This window comes from Penicillium soppii (genome assembly GCF_028829465.1).
Source record: "Penicillium soppii strain IBT 18220 chromosome Unknown utg000006l, whole genome shotgun sequence".
In the NCBI taxonomy this organism is placed as follows: Eukaryota; Fungi; Ascomycota; class Eurotiomycetes; order Eurotiales; family Aspergillaceae; genus Penicillium; species Penicillium soppii.
The window spans coordinates 2,356,260-2,375,228 of record NW_026643236.1 but is presented as its reverse complement, the minus strand read 5'-3'; the positions used below and the strand labels follow the sequence as shown (position 1 = coordinate 2,375,228).

At 49.9% G+C, this 18,969-nt stretch overlaps 9 protein-coding genes across 9 annotated transcripts; 5 read left to right on the top strand and 4 right to left on the bottom strand.

Annotated features, from left to right (window-relative positions):
• Nucleotides 1-603: 603 nt before the first annotated feature.
• triA (uncharacterized protein) lies at nt 604-3,077 on the top strand (the record flags this gene model as incomplete). The annotated part of the gene is made up of 3 exons (XM_057243787.1): nt 604-2,325; nt 2,391-2,846; nt 2,904-3,077. The coding sequence occupies 3 exons, from the start codon at nt 604-606 to the stop codon at nt 3,075-3,077; spliced, it is 2,352 nt and encodes a 783-aa protein (XP_057095325.1).
• A 387-nt stretch (nt 3,078-3,464) lies between these two features.
• N7529_008259 (uncharacterized protein) lies at nt 3,465-5,173 on the bottom strand (the record flags this gene model as incomplete). The annotated part of the gene is made up of 2 exons (XM_057243786.1): nt 3,465-4,920; nt 4,983-5,173. 2 exons carry the CDS (start codon nt 5,171-5,173, stop codon nt 3,465-3,467), a joined length of 1,647 nt encoding a protein of 548 aa, XP_057095324.1.
• A 287-nt stretch (nt 5,174-5,460) lies between these two features.
• On the top strand, nt 5,461-7,006 carry N7529_008258 (Zn(II)2Cys6 transcription factor; the record flags this gene model as incomplete). Its single annotated transcript, XM_057243785.1, has 4 exons — nt 5,461-5,737; nt 5,791-5,862; nt 5,909-6,171; nt 6,233-7,006. 4 exons carry the CDS (start codon nt 5,461-5,463, stop codon nt 7,004-7,006), a joined length of 1,386 nt encoding a protein of 461 aa, XP_057095323.1.
• A 108-nt stretch (nt 7,007-7,114) lies between these two features.
• N7529_008257 (GNAT family N-acetyltransferase) lies at nt 7,115-7,381 on the bottom strand (the record flags this gene model as incomplete). Its single annotated transcript, XM_057243784.1, has 1 exon — nt 7,115-7,381. One exon carries the CDS (start codon nt 7,379-7,381, stop codon nt 7,115-7,117), a length of 267 nt encoding a protein of 88 aa, XP_057095322.1.
• A 2,185-nt stretch (nt 7,382-9,566) lies between these two features.
• N7529_008256 (putative MFS transporter) lies at nt 9,567-11,615 on the top strand (the record flags this gene model as incomplete). Its single annotated transcript, XM_057243783.1, has 8 exons — nt 9,567-9,642; nt 9,699-9,775; nt 9,831-9,901; nt 9,959-10,250; nt 10,301-10,372; nt 10,428-11,141; nt 11,200-11,304; nt 11,367-11,615. The coding sequence occupies 8 exons, from the start codon at nt 9,567-9,569 to the stop codon at nt 11,613-11,615; spliced, it is 1,656 nt and encodes a 551-aa protein (XP_057095321.1).
• Nucleotides 11,616-12,316: 701 nt separating this feature from the next.
• Nucleotides 12,317-13,870, bottom strand: N7529_008255 (NAD(P)/FAD-dependent oxidoreductase; the record flags this gene model as incomplete). Its single annotated transcript, XM_057243782.1, has 2 exons — nt 12,317-13,201; nt 13,268-13,870. The coding sequence occupies 2 exons, from the start codon at nt 13,868-13,870 to the stop codon at nt 12,317-12,319; spliced, it is 1,488 nt and encodes a 495-aa protein (XP_057095320.1).
• Nucleotides 13,871-14,336: 466 nt separating this feature from the next.
• N7529_008254 (DUF3237 domain-containing protein) lies at nt 14,337-14,997 on the top strand (the record flags this gene model as incomplete). Its single annotated transcript, XM_057243781.1, has 2 exons — nt 14,337-14,591; nt 14,665-14,997. The coding sequence occupies 2 exons, from the start codon at nt 14,337-14,339 to the stop codon at nt 14,995-14,997; spliced, it is 588 nt and encodes a 195-aa protein (XP_057095319.1).
• A 581-nt stretch (nt 14,998-15,578) lies between these two features.
• On the top strand, nt 15,579-17,448 carry gmdB (general amidase GmdB; the record flags this gene model as incomplete). The annotated part of the gene is made up of 5 exons (XM_057243780.1): nt 15,579-15,869; nt 15,932-16,207; nt 16,258-17,127; nt 17,186-17,273; nt 17,321-17,448. 5 exons carry the CDS (start codon nt 15,579-15,581, stop codon nt 17,446-17,448), a joined length of 1,653 nt encoding a protein of 550 aa, XP_057095318.1.
• Nucleotides 17,449-18,433: 985 nt separating this feature from the next.
• On the bottom strand, nt 18,434-18,778 carry N7529_008252 (uncharacterized protein; the record flags this gene model as incomplete). The annotated part of the gene is made up of 1 exon (XM_057243779.1): nt 18,434-18,778. The coding sequence occupies one exon, from the start codon at nt 18,776-18,778 to the stop codon at nt 18,434-18,436; it is 345 nt and encodes a 114-aa protein (XP_057095317.1).
• Nucleotides 18,779-18,969: the final 191 nt, after the last annotated feature.

Below are 18,969 nucleotides of genomic sequence, written 5' to 3'. Positions count from 1 at the left end.
GTAGAATCTTCTGCCTAAGGTGTCTATGCCAAGACAAACTCGTGCGTCGAATATCACAACCGTGGCCTTTTACAAACGACTCAAGACAAAGGAAATGGTCTATGTAAGATGGTTAGAAAGGATTAGAATAGATTGATCAATATATTTAGCACATTTTGGGTATTATCAGTAGAGAACATCTCACCATCTATGATCCAGGAGCAGATTTATACTAGCTCTCCGAATGCATCACGGTTCGATAGCTCCAATTTCCCACGGGAGCTTTCGAGTGCAATTTCGAGCTCCAACGTAAAGTGACTTAAATATCCGTCTAGACCTCAGCTCGTCAGATATAATCTTCAAAATCGAACTTGCGCAAGAAAACCCACTGGGCATATAGGTCGTCAAGTTCCCTAAAACGGCGATGATCCTCTCTCCCTGATTCGTTGCGCGATTCCGTTCGAGAACTTCTCCCTTCTTTGTCCATCCACGACTTTATTGTCCCGCCTCCTTCCTGCTCTCCAAAATCTTGCGACAAGGCCTTGGATGTCGCGGTCGCCAGTCGCGTGCATCTCTCCACAACAGTGATCGCGTGAAAGTGGTCCCGAAGTGGGTGCAGTCACGATGGATTTGCGCACGATCATGAACACCGACGGCGGCGCCAACCCTCCACCTCCCAGCAACTCGGCCAGCTCACCCATATCCGATCCAACCCCCCAAAAACGCGCGAAGAAGTCTGCTTCTCATTCAGAATATTCTACAAGACCACCCCAGCCCCCTCCGTTGCAACACCCGCACCACGCTTCTCCAGATCGAAGCTCACCCTACGGATCCGTACAATCGCCCTACCAGCAGTTTAACTCGGGCCCAACGGTCAATACCGCAGTGAGGCCTCAGCGCAATCAAACTCCTCCTCACGTTTCGACACCGTATGGTCCTGGCTCGCGTGATTCATTTGGCGCGCCAGCATACGGCCATCCCCAACACCCTGGTGGCCCTCTCGTTTCGCCATATACACCACAGCCGATCAGTGCAGGACCACAACACCCGGAACAACAATCTTATTTCGCACAACAGCGATCCCAACAACGCTCTCAGTCACTGCAATCGGTAGTGACCAATCCCCAAGCCCCAACCGAGTCTTTCCACAGCCCCCCTGCTGCATCGCAGCCTCTTCCACCACAGCAGTTTTCACCTACTGCCCACCGATCCGTCCCCGGAACTCCTCTCGGTCCTCCTCCTGCCTTCGTCTCCCGGCAGTCGCCATCAACTGTTCGTCCGCCTTCCTCTGGGTTCGACGGGCACGAATCTCCCCACAATCCCCTATCAAGTCCAAGGGCTGCACAGGAGGCCCAGATACGCGATCAGATCCAAACCCAGTCACCTGTGGCTCAGCATCAATTCTCTCCTCATAGCTCTCGGCCCTCTGAACCAATACCTCACCCTCACTCGGTCGGCCTGAAAGAAGAGCCCAAGGAGAGCGCCAGCCCGCGTTCGCATCCTGCCTCACGTCATAACAGTATCGCTGCAATCTCTGATCCTGTGCCCTCTGGTCCAATTCGTTCCTCCGAAGATCGATTGTTCACCGAGAGTCCCACGACGCACAAGCCTAGCTCAGCAGCTTTCGATTTACCTACCTCCCCTATCGTACCGGCCAGCCAAATGAACAGTTCCCCTTCAACCGCAGCCCGCGGAGGCGGCCATCCTTTAAAAATGGAAGTGGATCATGAGTCACCTGCTGAAATTCAACAGCCGGTGCAAAAGAAAAGAAGATACAATGAACCCCCGATCTTTGCGCAACGAACACCTCGCACCAAAGGCAAATGCCCAATCATTCCCAACCCCCTACCTCCGATCCCAAAAAATGCGCGACAAAATCTGCAAGAAACATGGGCTGTGGCCGCTCGCAAACGGTCCTCGTCGATAGTGGCAGTTCCCCCTGCTGCACGAGTGAGCCGACCACCCACCGTGCCTTCGCCGCGGACGAGCGTGCCCCCTACACAGCCGGTGCAAGCCCCCTCAGTTCCTCGGGCGAGTACCCCGCGAGCACTCGGTTCATTGGGCCCATGGGAGCCTTCCATCACTGGTTTTATCCCACATGAAGAGATTACAAAAGCTCTTTGTGATTTCTTGTTCCAACATGTGGTCATGAGAAATGACGTGAATGCTGGAGTCGCAGGTTCAACTGCCGTTGGCCAAGGAACCATCATTGAAGTTGAGGCTAAATTGGGTCACATCATCGACATGGACAGCCGAGATCGGATTCACCTTCCTATCTTAACAGAGAGCGTGATCAACAAGGAGAACGGGCGGTTCCGGACGTCGTTTGAAAGCAAAATGACTGTCGTAAGTCATTCCACAAATCCATTCATTGTTCTAAACGGAATTGACGAGCTAACCAACTTTCGCAGGAACAACACCGAGCCATGAACAACTTCTTAAACACTGCCGTCAAAGCATCCATGCCTCAACAAAACCCATCCCGGATCCCGATTGCATACGTGCATACGAAAGAACGCGATACGTTCTACGAGATCCAAGCATCGGAACTGCCCCCGTTGATTCGACAAAATTTGAACCCAAGACACAAACCAAAAGTCCGAGTAACAACCGACCAACGCACGGGAGAAGTCCTAGCCAAAATTGTCAAGTGTCGGATTGCCGACCTCGACGTGTGCAGTCCACGCACAACGGTCGATTGGCGTGTTAGCGTGAATCTCGAAATGGAGTACACCGGCGACGTCAGCAACCTCCCAGTGGTGGATCCTGCAGTGGTTCAAGGTGGTCGAGGCGCTCGCAACAAAGACCGCATGAGCTACCGCCACCTGGCATACCAGGTGGACTTAACCCAAGTAGCCAAATCCGATGTAAGTTCATTCCAAATACCTGTGTAACCCTGGAACCAGTCTCCTGATCCTCAATAGCAACAGCCGGGCAAGAATGAGTTCGAGCACGAGCTCGAAGTCGAGATCTCTGGTGCTGAGGTTCGTCGCCAGGGTCAGCTTGCTATGTCTGGTGACCCGACCAATCAGTATGAGGACCTTGTGAAGGGCTTCGTGGACAACATTCGCTTGTTGGCCAGAGCGGTGCCTCCGTGATGATTTTCTCTCTATGTATTATTTATATTCATCTCCGGTTGTCTGGGGTTCTCTCTTTTTGTTTCTTTGCAGATACGGTTTATTTCTTTTTATTCTGGGCAAAAACTCACGCACTACAATAGACAGCGTGTTCGGTCATACTCTTCCGTTTGAAGATCATCGTTTTCATGATCGACTGATCGAAGGATTGTTTCAATTCATCTTTTTCTTTGGCCTGGTTGGGCTAAAATCTTCCTCTCAATCACTTTTCCCATAATGCCTAGGTACCCTTGATGTGCATGTACTAAAAGACGCACGGCACACCTGCTTGATCTTTAGGCTGAAGTTGAGTCGCAATGTACAGAAATATATTCGAGATTCCTGGCAAGTACTAACTAGTCTGATTCATCACTGACGATTATTTACAAGGGCATCTATCGCGGCAATCCATTGCTTCCATGCTGAACCACCTCCTAACTTTAATATCAACTCCATGCGAGTATAGTTCCTCATGTCCTGGTCTTCATCCTCGGTCTTCACCTCACCTTGGGAATTCGGTCCCCAGACCATCCACCTCCTCTCACCCTCCTCCACCTTCCACGGTGAAAGGCCATTCGCAAATCGAATCCAAGCAGAAGCGAACTCCTTCACCATATTCCTCTCGGCATCATTCATCTCATTCTCCAAATTCCCAAACAAATAAAGCAACTCATGGGCATGATATGCAGTGCCCTCGAATGAATTGTGAATTCTCGAACGCTGATCAAAATGATAAAGGAACATATCTCCTCCCAAAATATCCCGACTACGACATTCTCGCGCAGTCACATAATTAGGAATCTTGAAAATTGCATCACCACACATATTTTCAACACGCTCAAGCAAAACCTCCAGCTCCAACCCCTGACAAATCTCGTACGCACCCAGGATCTCATCAACATCCGACTCGTCATCAATATACCGCCGCAGAACCCCCCGAATGGAACCATATGTCTCTTCCATTAAATTAATATGGAAAATAACTCCTTCATGATAAACATCGCCAATCATAAACCCCTCCAACCAAGCAGGCGGAACATGCACCTCGCGCGGGTCCCGCTCACCATAAAACCACCCATCCAGACACGGATTTCCCGTACCAGACGGCACCCCCTGAATAGCAGGCGTAGCATCAGCAAGCACCTGCTGCGGCACAGCACGCAGCCTATCCAAAGCATCACCGGCCGCAGCGTCAATATCGAAATGGCGACAAACACGCTCAAAGAGCTCATCATGATCACCCATCGTCCAAGCCGGGATAGCAACTGAAAGTCCAGACATACAGACCGCACGACGGAAAACGGGCGGTTGCGCGGCCAGCATCTGGTTACTGATCGAGATCCCACCAGCAGACTCGCCTACAGCTGTGACGTTCCCCGCATCGCCCCCGAAGCATCCGATATACCTCTGCACCCAGTCGAAGGCGACTTGCTGATCCGTGAATCCGAAATTGCCACTGCCGGCATGTCCGTCGTGCTTTAGTTCTTGGGCGATATGCGCGCCGCCGAGGAACCCGCCGATGCCAACGCGGTAATTGAAGCTTAGGGCGATGATGGGCAGGTCGATGGAGAGACTGTGCGAGACGAGGTTTACGGCGTCGAAGATTGGCAAGTTTGCGCCGCCGTAGAGAAGGGAGCCGCCGTGGACGTAGACGAAGACGGGCAGGTTGGATGCGGTGGGAGTGGAAAGGTTTGGGGTCACGATGTTCATTACTAGGCCGGAGAGTTCGTCCACGGATTGGGTCGTGGGGAGATGCGCAGCGGGTGGGACGGGTACTAGTTCGTTCGCGTCATCGCCTTCGATCATTGGGCTTGGGCAGTCATTTCTGCGTGCATTAGACAAGGCTAATTAATTATTATGGCGGCGGTTGAGGCGGTTGACAATTACCCTAACTTGGTACCATCGTGGTGATCGTTTTCCCACGCAGTCTTCAATATCGAGCGCGTCCAGCGCTTAGCAAGATGCGCATATGGAATTCCGCAAAATTGCTGCACGCCATTGGCATACTGTAGGCCGTCGAGGGTGCCCAAGCCCTGGATGAAGGTTGTGCATTTAGAAACGGGGGATTGAAAGGACATAGTTTAGTATGAGATGACTGTTTAATAGGATCAAAATTAAAGCCTCAAAGCGCAGATCATGATATATACGTACATATATACATATGTACATATGCTTGTACTATGTAATACGTACTATGTAGATACGGAGATTGGCAGCGATTCGTAAATGAAAATTCCCAAAACGGCAGCCGGACGCGATCCTCCAGACCCGCATGATCTGCTTGGGTCCCCGCAGAACAATAAAAGATCTGGGCCTTGTCGCCTTTTCGCATGAACTCCCCCAAAAACAAATCTCTACATTCGGTATGTCGACGCGATCGCATACGGGGTGTTGGACGTGTAAGCGACGGCGGCGCCGGTGCGATAATGCGCGCCCTTTGTGTCGGAATTGCGCTGAGCGCGGGGTTGAGTGTGAGGGTTATGAGGTTCGGCTGCGATGGGGCGCAGGGATTGCGTCGAGGGGGCGCTTTACGGGGGCTGATAAGCCGGTTAAGGATTCTGTGCCGCCGAGGGAGAAGGGGAGAAAGAGGGATTTGAGTAGGGAGCGGAGGAAGTTGGAGAGGTCTGAACGATTAAAGTCTGGTTAGTTGCGTTTGGGCATTTGGTGATGTTGTTTGGTGCTAATCTATTGGTAGGCTCTGATGGGAGTCATGAACTGGATTTCGGTGAGAGGGTTGAGGTTGGAGATGAGGCCCTTTTCAATGAATGTGAGTTGCTTCGCTGGATGAGAGGGAATTCCACTAAGGCTCGCAGTTATGAACAATGGGATCAATGCCCTTCATTCAACCACAGCCAGAGACAGTATGCTTCATCTACGACTACCGGAGCTCTGTCAACAATCCCGCGCTTTGTATTCCATCTGCATTGCATTCCAACTCGCGTTGTCGAGTACAGTCACTCCTCGATTCTGCGAGTATTTTGACACTGCATTAAGAACATTTCGATCGGAGCTGGCATGCAGCACGACCCTTTCCGATGGGACTTTAACATCCGGACTCCTGCTGTGTAGCATTGGCGTGGGTAGCCCCTGGTTTTTGATTCCAGCTGTCCTCCATTTTAAGCTCTGACCTTGTCCAGCTGATGCACGGCTTACCCTGGACTATGCATCTAGAAGGGATGCACCGCATTCTGCAGTGCAACGGCCTGGACGATGTACATCGCCCGTCTACTCCGACTTATTTTCGCATCCACCTCGTCGAGGTAATGGGTCTCATGGATCTTCCTTGTTTTGCTGTCGGTCGCCAGAGCTCGGTAATTGGTATCTGGCGCCGATATTGCCAGCACGCTGCCCCGAGGTATGGGATTGAGCCTGTAAGCGGTCTGCCTCGGACATTGCTCGACATATTTGCCGGGATCGGTTCGGAAACTACAGAGCAGACGTTCTGGGATTGGTCAGGCGAGCAAGGCAGTTTTCTGCAATGTTATCTGTGGGAGGCGCACCAGCTTGCTGGTATCCTGGCACTACGAAGACAGGCTAACGCCCCTGTGTCTTCCCCCGAGAACAACGTCTCGGCCTGGCGACAACCCGCCAGGTGTCCGGCGGATACTATAGTTCTTGTTTCACGAATCCTAGCGAGTCTTGATGCCCTACGCCTTGCATCTATTGAGCGCCCGCTCGAGGATGCACACATCGTAAACGCGATCCTGTTCCCCACGTTCATCGTGGGATTGGAGGTAGAGGTGTTGTGTCACAAGCCCGAGTGGCAGCAGATCATCCGGAACAGCTTGCTGGATTCCCGCCAATGTGAAATTCTTCTCAGTTTGTTGGAAGAGCTATGGCAAAGGGCAGATTCTAGTCTTAGTGTGCATGATTTGGCACGACAAAGAGGTATTGAAATGGGGTTGATATAATTGATGAATAGTTTGTCACAAATGCTAGTTCTATGAGTAGGAAATACCAAGAGATATGTCAAACATGGAGCAAAGTGCCTTGTTGCGACTATATACTTGTCTATCCTGTTATGACTTGCCCGGACGAACCATAACCCAATGCTTGAACACATCTCCGGTCTGATCCTCTTCTGCCAATTCCACCACCTCAACCACCTCAAACCCAAAGCTCTGGTAAAACGTAAGGTTGTCTTCCCTGGTACACTCGAGAAATATCGGTTCATCGCGAACATGCTCCAAGATCCACCTCATAACACCACCGCCCAGTCCCCGTGATTGCAGCGAAGGGTGCACAGCAATGACTTCAAGATACCACAGTTTTTGTCGGGGAAACATTGTGTTCAGTAATTTCTCACTCGCTTCATGTTTGTCAAGGAGTACTTCCACACGCTGGAAGATCGATTAGAATCAACTCGCCATATCGGGGTGTTCTTCAGAGTTACCTTTTCTCTCACGCCACTATCATGTGCTGGAGTGAGATAGTCCAGTAGCCAGAGCTTACATGCTAGCCATAAACGTCGAATAGACCATGATAAATGTGCAGGTGGTGGGAATAGGAACACCACAGCACCAGCATCATCACTGCCGGAGGCAAAATCTTCGTCGAGCAAGGATGTAGTAGGCTCTTTATCTGGCAGCGTAGCAAGGGCTGTGTGGGGCCTCTTTGTGGATTCTTGATACTTCCCTCTTCGTGGATATTGCTGTGCCATCTGCTCAACACTCCCTGATCTGAATACCTGCCCTTCAAAAATGATCCGCTGAATCCGTCGATACTGCCAACTCCATATGCCAGTATCCTGCTGCACCCACGGAACAGCACTCGGACGCAGCCATCGGATCAAAGGATCCGACGAAAAAGCATGGTGAACCGTCCGCGCAATAGCGGGAATGGAACAATCTGGTAGATCCTGTATCAGTTTCGCTGATCGCCAAAGTCTGCTCTGTGATGAAGGAGATTGACAAATCCACACCTTTATGAACTGGAAAGAGGTCAACCTTAACCTGCGTTTTCGACATTCCTCCGGGATTGGAGATAGTTGCTTCTAGGAAAGTCATGGAATTCACGCAACGACAAACACATGGACGTCGGCACTGGTGCATTCGGAAAGTACTGGCGAGATTATCAGACGAGAAAAGGATCCGGAGAATTAACACAGACTTTCCATTTGGATCGAGCTTCACCGGGCTTAGAGCTCGAATGGGTAAACATCGACTTTGACATCGCGACATAGATTGCGTCTACCTGCCGTTTTCAGTCAAGGTCCGGCTTGTCGGCTTCAGCCAGGGCGGCAGGTTGATGTATGCAATTGTCCCGGGACATTTATGACAATCAGGCCCAATGATATGATTCCCGTTACCTTGGGTGCAATTGTTTCTCAACTGCCGGTCACGCGTCCGGCTTCAGGATTCTTGGCTTCCCCGCGTTTTTCTGTGGTTCTATATCTACAAATACTAGGCTGTTTTTAGGGCTTGTCACTTCCTTGAATTGCCTTTCCTGGCTATCTGTTGATAGATGATTGGAAGCTTTGACCTCATCGGCTATGATTGGATCCATCTCAAGCTAATCTTCTCGACATAGATTGGGACTTGGAACAATACGCTCCATGGCTCTCGCTTGCGCCGCTATACACTACCACTAGAACTTTACAAACTGGAATTAATGATTGAGATCTATACTGGTCAGGTCGGTAAAATACAACTTAGCAATCGACAGATACTGATCACTTAAAGACAACCATCAGACAATAGCGAACTGGCCAGTTCATTGCCAGTCACTGCATATTTTCGTGTTTGACATTCAAATGAAACCAAACTTCGAAACAATGGAAACTTCATCAAATCTACAGCAATATATGATGGATATAGCACAGTTTACTTGTTTGTGCATTCGCATGTTTGCTTATCCATGTTTGTCACGCCTCCCTTGCTAGATTGAGGGAAGAGTCATTTCGTCACTATATGCACTAAACCCACCCAAACTCACACAAGCCCACACCAAACCCAAATAGGAAGGCCGACGCAACGAAAAACAAAAGAATATTCGAAGATAGAGACGTCGATCATGGAGCAGATGATTGACAAGTCCACCAACTCAGGAGGGGGCATTTCCTCCGCATTTCCGTAATGAATGCAATCAACAATACTTTTTATCATGGACCTTATGGCTTATCGCTCTGGCTGGATTCTCGTATCTGTGGCGCTGGGATAATGATATCAACGTCTATCATGTGTTGCTCAATTGTCTGAGCGAGCTGAGAATCGACTATATATCATCGGGTTGTCGCTCGCTGGGTATACTCTGTTTCAGAGCCATCACTTCTTTTGGCAATCCTATTTCTACAATCGTTTGGCTCGGTGACTTCAAGTCTTCTTCGAAGACTTGACGGCGAGAACTTAACACACTGTTGAATACTTCTTCTTGTCCCTGCTCAATTACTTCCACTGAGCACCACATGAGATTGGTCATTTGCGCACTGCCCTTGTGTTCTACATCAACTGTTGCCAAATCTTTCAGTAAGAGATGGCAGATCTCCACGCTGTGTCTTCCTTCGAAGACGAGATGGATCAACCACCGGGCACGTTCAAGCTCATTCAAGGTATCATCATATCCTAATACCCGACCGCCAGTTCGTTGCTCACTGATTGATATCAGATAACGAGACTGATGAGCACGGCCAACGGATTATTGTGCTTGACCCAGTACCCTCTTCAGATCCCAATGAGCCTCTGGCAAGTGAAAGCTTGAACACTACATATCCACAATCTTGACTAATGTTATATACAGAACTGGAGCACAGCCCGCAAATCTGTGAACTTCACCATTGTTCTGGCAATGACTATTCTCATCTTCACCGCGTGAGTGTGACCAGAGTAGGGCAAACGCCAGCGTTACTAAACTAATCACTGTTCCAGACTATCCATACAAGCCATCTTCTGGCAGCAGATGACTACCGATCTCGAAGTTACCTACACAGAACTCAATCGAGCAATGTCAATCAACTTCGTCGGCCTGGCCACTGGTTGTATTTTCTTCATTCCGTTCGCCAAAAAGTATGGCCGACGACCTGTCTACATCGTTTCAACAGCATTGATGCTTGCAACCTCGTTCTGGGCTTCCAAGATGCATACCCTGACCGAGTTGTACATTGCCAACCTACTACAAGGCTTGGCTGGTGCCACCAACGAGTCAATTGCCGAGATAACAGTACGACAAACCCCTTAGTGGCGGATAGTCCCCCTACTGATGTAGTACAGATTGCGGACCTGTACTACGTGCACCACCGAGGAACTATGAACGGACTATACATGACATGTGTCATGATTGGTGTATGTGGTTCTACTCCAGTGCAATTTCCAGGCGCATGCGCTGACTACCAAATAGAGCTTCTTGACGCCCATGGCAGCCGGAGCCCAAGCTACACGCCACGGCTGGCGCTCCTCTTACGAGACAATGGGGATATTCAACGTTATCCTCTTCCTGTGTTTCTTGTTCTTGTACGAGGAGACTAAATACGTCCCTCTGCTTATCGCACAGACCGGGACCATCGTAGAAGAAGACGTACAAGACCCAGACACCAAAGACACCAATTGCACCAAAAATATACCCGATTCCGCCTCAATAGCCAAAGGTCCAACGGTAATCGAGCAAGCCCGTTCCCACCACATCCTGGACCCCACCATCCCTCGAAACTCATGGCGAACACGACTCGCCCTCATAACCCCAACACCAGAGCCCCTCTGGCCGCATTTCTACCGCCCCTTCGGCGTCCTCATTTTTCCCGCCGTGGCATTCGCAGCTCTCCAATACGCCGCCGGAGTTGTCTGGCTAACCGTTCTATCTAACGTGCTGGCCCTGACATTTCCAATGCCGCCATATCTCTTCACGCCCGAGCAAATCGGGTACTCCAGTGCCGGACCGCTCATTGGAAACATTCTAGGAGCCGTATACGGTGGGTTCCTGGGCGATCGGTCGATTCTGTACTACGCCCGTCGGAACAAGGGCTACTATGAGCCCGAGATGCGGCTGTATATCCTCCACCTACCGGCTGTTTTCATGGCTGGTGGCCTTATTATGTTTGGTGCTACCATCTCAAGGGTGAGACTGAATTATTTTCCGAGATTTGGCTGAATCCTAACACGATTGATTCTTTTAGGGAATGCACTGGATCTACCCAAATGTCGCCGGTGCCTTATTCGGCTTTGGTCTGGGAAGTATCAGTGACGCAGCATTGGTTCTTGTTATGGATAGTTACCGGGAGGTATGTTCTGCTACATCCCTTGCTTCTATCTCATAGTGTGAATTGACATCTGATGTTTGTAGATCACCGGTGAAGCATTCACAGCTGTGGCATTCATGCGCAATGCAGTTAGCATTGGTATTCCCTTTGCGATCACGCCCTGGATCCAACGCAATGGAATCCAGAATATGTTCATTGCATGTGGAATGATCAGTCTTGTCGTGACAGCGTCTATTGTTCCCATGATACTGTGGGGTAAGTCTGCTCGTCGTCGACTGGCTCCCCGTTATCAGAGTATTGTGGATGGGCATGGGCATGCTGGCCCACAGTGACATTATGCTATGGCACGGTTACAGAATAGCATAGACCCTCTCTGAGAATAGTTGCGGAGGAACATTTAATTCAGCTGCCTAGCTGGGATACTTGTTGTGATACTGATCAGGAACTGAGTGGTATTTACCTTTTTACTCCGGGGCTCTTTTTGATTTTGCGTCCTCTGGAGCAATTAAAATAATTTTGATATTCATGTTTTCACATGGTTCTACTTATCGAGAAATTTCTGCATTTGTGAATTGTTCTTTCCAATGAATGACTTTGACATTCGATAGATCACAATCAGATTGTCAAGGTTGTACGAAGTGGTACAATAGCTGCGGATGGTTGCCTGATTTGCACTTAACGTCGGGAGGCGTACAGCGGTGGGCCAGGGTTTCACAGTTTTCGTCAAGCTTTTGGAATTGGGATGCCTATTGTTATGCACATGGCCGGTCATGTCAGTATTATAACCAAACCCTAACCTAACTCAACCACCGGTCAGATATTGCCATCGCCAATGCGGGGTCTGTGAGGTTCTTATGATCACGATTACACAAAGATAAAAACATAAACGGTCTTCAATTGCTCATCATCTGATAAAAGATGCCTCCAATCACACGATGGATCCCGGGCCTAAGACATACCTCGCATATATAAAAAGCAACCCTGCGGGTGTAACATAAATAAGACTAGGGTGCAATCGTGCTACAAACTAGCTCTATGGGATTGACCCATCGACAACGTCTCTCAGCAACTCTGTAGTATCGAACCTCTCCCGAGAACAAAGCAACTGGTGCGGAAACCACGAAAGATCCGTATCACCACCTTTCACCAGCATCCCATCCCCAACAAGCAACATAGTCGCCAGCGCCCTCCCACAAAGCCAAGCTTGTACCATTCCCTCCCCACCAAAAGCCGCACAAACCCATTCACCATTCTCCGCCCGCCGAGTCGCAGCCCCAGGCAACCTCCCCACCCACGGAAGCCCATCTGAACTAAAAGCCATATTCCCAGACCACATGGCCTGTACCGACTCCCCGTCCACGCGGCCCCAGTTCTCGCGCCCAAAAACCGCAGACAGAGCCCCGGAAAGATGAATGTCGATGTACAGACTCATCTCCGAGTCCGTGGCAACACCCAACTCCGCCAGCCCGCCGTGCTCGCCATGCGCAAACCCGCCGCCCAGCATCATCTGCCCCTTCGGCAGCTGCGTCAGGTAGTCGAAGCCGCGGTCGTAGTTGAATAGCCACGAATGCGCCGCTGCTTGGCACGGGAAGCGGTCACCGGGCGTCTGCGCAGACATCTGCCCGCGCACGGGAATTATGCGACCACGCATACCGGGGACGAGGTGGCTTACGTGCGCGTTTGTACAGTGGATGACGTGGCGGGCCTTGATAGTGCCGCGGTTGGTCTCGACTTTGTATGTCGGGGTTGGGCTGGCGGTGTCGTCGTAGATGGCTAGCACGGGGGTGTGCTCTTCGATGCGGAATTGCGCAGGATATTTCTCGAGGAGATGTGCCAGAATGCCGGTTACATATTTGTAGGGCCATAGGGCGCCTGCGGGGCCTGCTACGATCCCGCGTGCGCGGTTGAGAAGGAAATCCTGGGACGGGTCAGCTGGAGCTTCAATGCTGGGCGAAAGATTATCGATTGTAGATCGCTAGCATACCTTTGGAATTGAATCTCCTTCAAACGAGGTCCACTCCGTGGCCTCCTCGGGCATAGCCTCCTTAAACCGGCGCAGGCGCTCAAGAGCATCTTTCCACGGGCCCTCGCCAAAGTAGACGCTCAGAAACTGCACCTTGCGTGCCTGGGCTTCTTCGGCAATGCCCAGTTCTTCGGCAACGGCCAACATCTCTTTTAAATGCGCAAGTCTAAATCTCAATAATTTCTTGGCATCTTCAACACCAAGGGTGTCAGCGAGATCGGCGTATTCATCCGCGGTTTCGATAATGTGGCCGCCATTTCGGCCTGTTGCACCGCTGCAAATGCTGCGTGCTTCGAGCATCAGGATCGAGGGCGAGGACGCGCCATTCTGAAGTAGGGTCCGTGTAATGGATGCGCCGGTGATGCCAGATCCAACGATCACAATATCTACCTCCTCCGGGAGGGACTTTTCTTTGGGCTCAAACTTTTGGGGGTTTTGGAGCCAGAAAGATGATGTTGTAAATGACGGGGGAAGGCCTGGATCTGTAAAGATGCGGTCCAAGGCTTGTTGGCGGAGTGAGGCTGGGATTGTGGGGTCGTTGAGCACTTCTGTGGCAAATGGCATGATGAGTTGTATGTCAAAGAGTTGATATTTGATTTGAAATGAGTAGAAAATGTTGGAAGAAATTATTGTTCATTCAAATGTGACATAGATTATTGGGAAGAAGTGTGCCTGGATGCAGGGTTATAGAGAGTGAAGTACCAACGCAGGCATTAAAATCGCAAATCGGATGTCACCTGTTGGACTTCCCCGTTTCGTATATTTGTGTTGTATGAGTACAGCACTATATGGCAATATCACTTCTTGATACTCTTAATATAAGTATAGCATATCTATTCAGAGTTCCAGATAATACACCGGTGCGTCCACCTCCTTTTTTGGGCTTAGGAGATGTGCGGGGAAAATTGGAGACAATCTGGAGAGGATTGTACAAGAATGTATAAGACTGTACTCAAATAAAAGAGATAGGACGCCTTACTTTTACGTTTGAACATCTTGAACACCCCAATTCTCGTTGACTATCCAAATTATGTCTACCACCACATCTCCCGGGAATGGTGTATTCCCCAATGGCCCAACTATGCGTCAACCCTCACTGTCCTGGCTATACAGACTAGAATGCGACATTGCAAAAGAAGAGATTAACATTGGAGCCCCCCACAACAGTGGCACAATCCGCAGCATTGCCAACATTGTGCGCGGGAGTGTCAAAGGCCCAGGCATTGAAGGGGAAATTCTGCCATTGGGAGGTGCAGACTGGGCAACCGTTGTGAAAGGAACACACGTGAGTTCCAGAAGCTCTCTTCCTGTTCTTCTCCATTCAAAGCTGACAAGCTCGATTCGCTAACTCTGCACAGTCCATGACCCTCGACGCCCGCTACACCGTCCGCACATCCGACAATCAATACCTCTACATCCGCGCGCACGGCCTATACCGCCCCGGCCCAGGAACGAGGTATGCAAAGTCCGTCGAGGAGAATCCCGAGATTGTGCCTCCTGCGACAGTTTCTCAGGACGATGTTGAGTTCTTTTCGCATCTGCGCATTGAGGCCGGGCCGGGCCCGTACAACTGGCTGAATGGGCTGGTGTGCTTGGGGGTTATGTGTTGCGAGGGCGAGAAGATCTGGATCGATGCTTATTATTTGACTAATTTCCCTGATGTGAAGCCGGAGGATGTGGTGGCGAAGTGAAGGGGTTGAGGGTTAGGTTCCGGCAGATGGAGGGGTGGATTTGCCGATCAGGTCTAGGTAGAAAGTATACGGAGTACAAGTTTAGAATCTACTGAATCAGCCACAGACAATAATATTCATGTGTAATTCTTGAGTTTTTTGAAAATAAATCCGGGGCTATAATAATCATTTTCATCAATAAACGAAGGGAAAATTATGATTTTTGAGTTCGCCGCAATATCGATTCACAAGATAGCAAATGAGAAAGATTGCAACGAGGATGGAGAATTGATTGATAAAGGAGTCATAGATAATCCCAACATGGTAATCCTATCATCAGTTGCACTGTTATCGCATGCAATATCGTACGTCAATTCAGAGATATACAATTCCAACCTCGGCTACAGCAAGCTATCCCAAATAGGCAAGTCGACACACTTCAATCAAGGCGGTCCAAGAAGTGGACAAGTTGCCAAGGCTCTGCAGATGTGCAGCTCAAATACCCCGTACATAAAGAGACGATCCATCCTAGATACAGAATGAACAATTAGCATCAAATTATAATCATAACCAGCCTCACAAAAGATCACATGCATTTCAAAATGGCCGGAACCAACTGGCAAGACCTTGTCGCAACCAAGAAACAAGAATGCGAACAGAAGATCCCCACAGACTGGAGACTGAGCGCAGATCTACTCGCATCCGCAAAGCAAACCCCACGTTTAATCGAGGCCGATATTCCCCGCCGCAGTGGGCTCTTGTCGGAGCTCGAATTGGATGTTACTGAGAATTATACCGCGAGTCAGTTATTGGTCAAGTTGGCCTCTGGAAATATGAGCTCGCTGGATGTTACGACGGCGTTTTGTAAGAGAGCCGCTATTGCGCAGCAACTGGTGAGTGTTTTCAATAAATGAAAGTCATATCCGAATGTCTTGCTGATCGATGTATGTTGCAGACATCGTGTCTCACAGAGACATTCTTCTCTCAGGCGCTGGAGCGCGCCCAGTATCTGGATAATTACCTCAAGCGGGAGGGAAAGCCCGTCGGGCCTCTGCACGGCCTGCCGATCAGTATCAAGGATAGCTTCTGTGTTGAGGGCGTGCAGTCGACTGTTGGATTCGTCGCTTTGCTGAAAGACGAGCCTGCGAAGAAAAACTCCGCGCTTGTCAAGATGTTGCTGCATCTCGGTGCAGTACTATACGTGAAGACCAACATCCCGCAAACAATGATGGTAAGCAATATCCTGGAATATTTCCAAAAGCCCAAATTTACAGTACCCAGACAGCAGACTCGGAGAACAATATCTTCGGCCGCACGCTCAACCCGCACAACACAGCCCTCACAGCAGGTGGATCGAGCGGAGGCGAAGGCGCGCTCGTCGCATTCCGCGGTTCCATCCTGGGCATGGGAACAGATATCGCAGGCTCGATCCGCATCCCCGCGCTATGCTGTGGCGTCTACGGCTTCAAGCCGACCATCAACCGCATCCCATTTGGTGGACAAGTATCCGGTGCCATGGAAGGAATCCCTGGACTAATACCCGCGGCGGGTCCACTGGCACACAGTATCTGTGACCTGAGACTACTGATGAGATCTGTTGTCGGCGATGGCCAGGCTTGGGAGTATGATGCCGGCGCTGTCAGTGCGCCGTGGAATGCTCGCGACGATACTAACAGAAGCCTGACAATCGGTGTTCTCGCAGAGGATAAGCATTTCCCTCTTCATCCGCCTGTGAGGCGAGCTTTGGATCGGGCTGTCAATGCGCTGACTCGTGCGGGGCATCGTATTGTTCGACTTGATGGTGGTGCTGATGAGCAGAGTGTGGCGTATGCTTCGCGTCTTGCTTTCCAGTATTTCATATATGGTCCGCATGACGATCTTATTGCTGCTAGTGGCGAGCCTGTTGTGGCGTCTGTTGCTAAGGCTGCGGCGCCGATGTTTTCTGGACCGTTCCCTGTTGAGCAGGGGCTTGGGCCGTTTGAGACTATTCAGGCGTTGCATGAGGCTCGGTCGAAGGTTCTTGATGCTTGGAGGCAGACTTGGATCGATGAGAAGCTTGATGTTATCTTAGCTCCTGGGGCTCAGAATACGGCGGTTGGGTATGATACTTATGGCTGGCCACCTTATACGGTGATGTGGAATTTGTTGGATGTGAGTTGTTGTTGTTATTTTTCTGCTGTGAGATTCAGCTAACCAAGGCGTTCTGTAGTATCCCGCTTGTATTATTCCATTTGGTCAGGCATCTAAGGAGCTTGATCCTGAGCCTATGACAACATCAGACGATGTGCAGCCAGACTGTGAGTTCTTGGTCTCTTTGATATAACGCGGTGCTAATAAATCTCAGATCACCCCGAGGAAGTAGATGGAGCCCCTTGTGCTATCCAGGTCATAACACCACGGTTCCAGGATGAGAAATGTCTTTGGGCAGCGGATATAATTGACCGAGTACTGGCTACATACGGCAAACAATAGGAGCATTATATTGGTCACATTACTACCTAGGTACCTGTACGTAACGCATTTCCTCTGCCGAGTGGGTGTCAGGACCCAAGCGCTGATAGCATGTCTCACAGTCTATGTGAAACTGCGAGGTAACCACTTCGTATGAGCGAACTGGCAGGAGGCTTGAACCTCGCAGTGCGAGGTTACATGACCTCATATAATTCCACATTTATATTCAAACAGTCTAGAGGCTGGAGTTTGGGACTCCAGCGATTAGTTTAGCATTGAACCGATATCACTGCCTTCTCCATTCTATTTCTCGAATCTACCTAAATCCCAAGACCCTCGTAATGGGGTCTAATATTCATAGATATAAATATAGCCTTTCTGCGATAGACCTAGCAGGATCTAGAGCTCCCCTAGCAACCCACTAGATTAAGGGCTAATCGGACGGCGCCGACATTTATATTGTCGATCTTAGGCGGATCGGTAATATCATCGACGAGGTAAATAGCCGATCTTTAAATACCTCTCTGACTGCAACTATTTCTCCACCCTGCACTCCTGCATACATCAGAGGCCCGCTTCATTACAAACTTTTTCGAATATATACTATCCGAAATGAGATATAGCGGTCATTCTTCTGATATGTACGCAATCTCCTTCTTTTCATTCCTTACAATGTACCCACGCATAGCATACAGTCGTTCTCAAAATTGGCTTGATTTATCGATAAGTTTTACTCTGCTACTCTTCATGTGACGCACCCTGTAAAAGCATGCATATTGAGCCTCTGATAGCAGGCACCGGTCAATCGTTTGCTGATCGACGGCCGTACGAGATTTCCCTGGTGAAGTCCACAGATGTCTTTTTTTCAGATAGCTACCCTCGGTGAGCAGCTGAATACATCTATCTGCAAGCTTCTTGTGAGTGACCCTCTCATAAATAAAAAATTCGTAAACGTCTTCCGGGTCAGGACGAATGAGGAAGTCCCGGAACGATTCGTGAAATATTCTCACAAGACGAGTAGCATCAGTTGGAATGTCCAATACGGAGTGAAACAGCTCCAGCCTAACTCCACCTCGATGCAACACTCTTTACTCGGCCACAACGTCGCACCAGTCCGTCGCATGAGATTACAGAATCTGTCTTCTTCGTCGGCACTGGGTGAGCGCTGCGATGCATGAAAGCGGGAGAGCGATAGGAAAAGCATATCGAGAAGGTCAGCCTCTTTGATGAGAACCCCACCAGTGGGAGGGTAGCCGTAGACAATGCATCCTAGGGTGCCGAACTCGGTCCGTTCAGTCGTCGATAGAAGAGGACTTCTGGGGCATGAGCCGCGCTGTGAGCGGTCGTCCATTACTGTTCGTTTCAGAAAGATAGGGAGAAGTTTCAGAAAGTAAGTGGTGATGGCATTATACAATACCATACTAAGTGCCTTTTATGATGCCCATCAATTTAATGCGGCCTGCTTAATACTTGATCTGCGCTAAGGCCTTGGCGGTGGGGCCTGAAAAGAGTGACGAAGAGTGTAATTGTCAAGCCGACTTC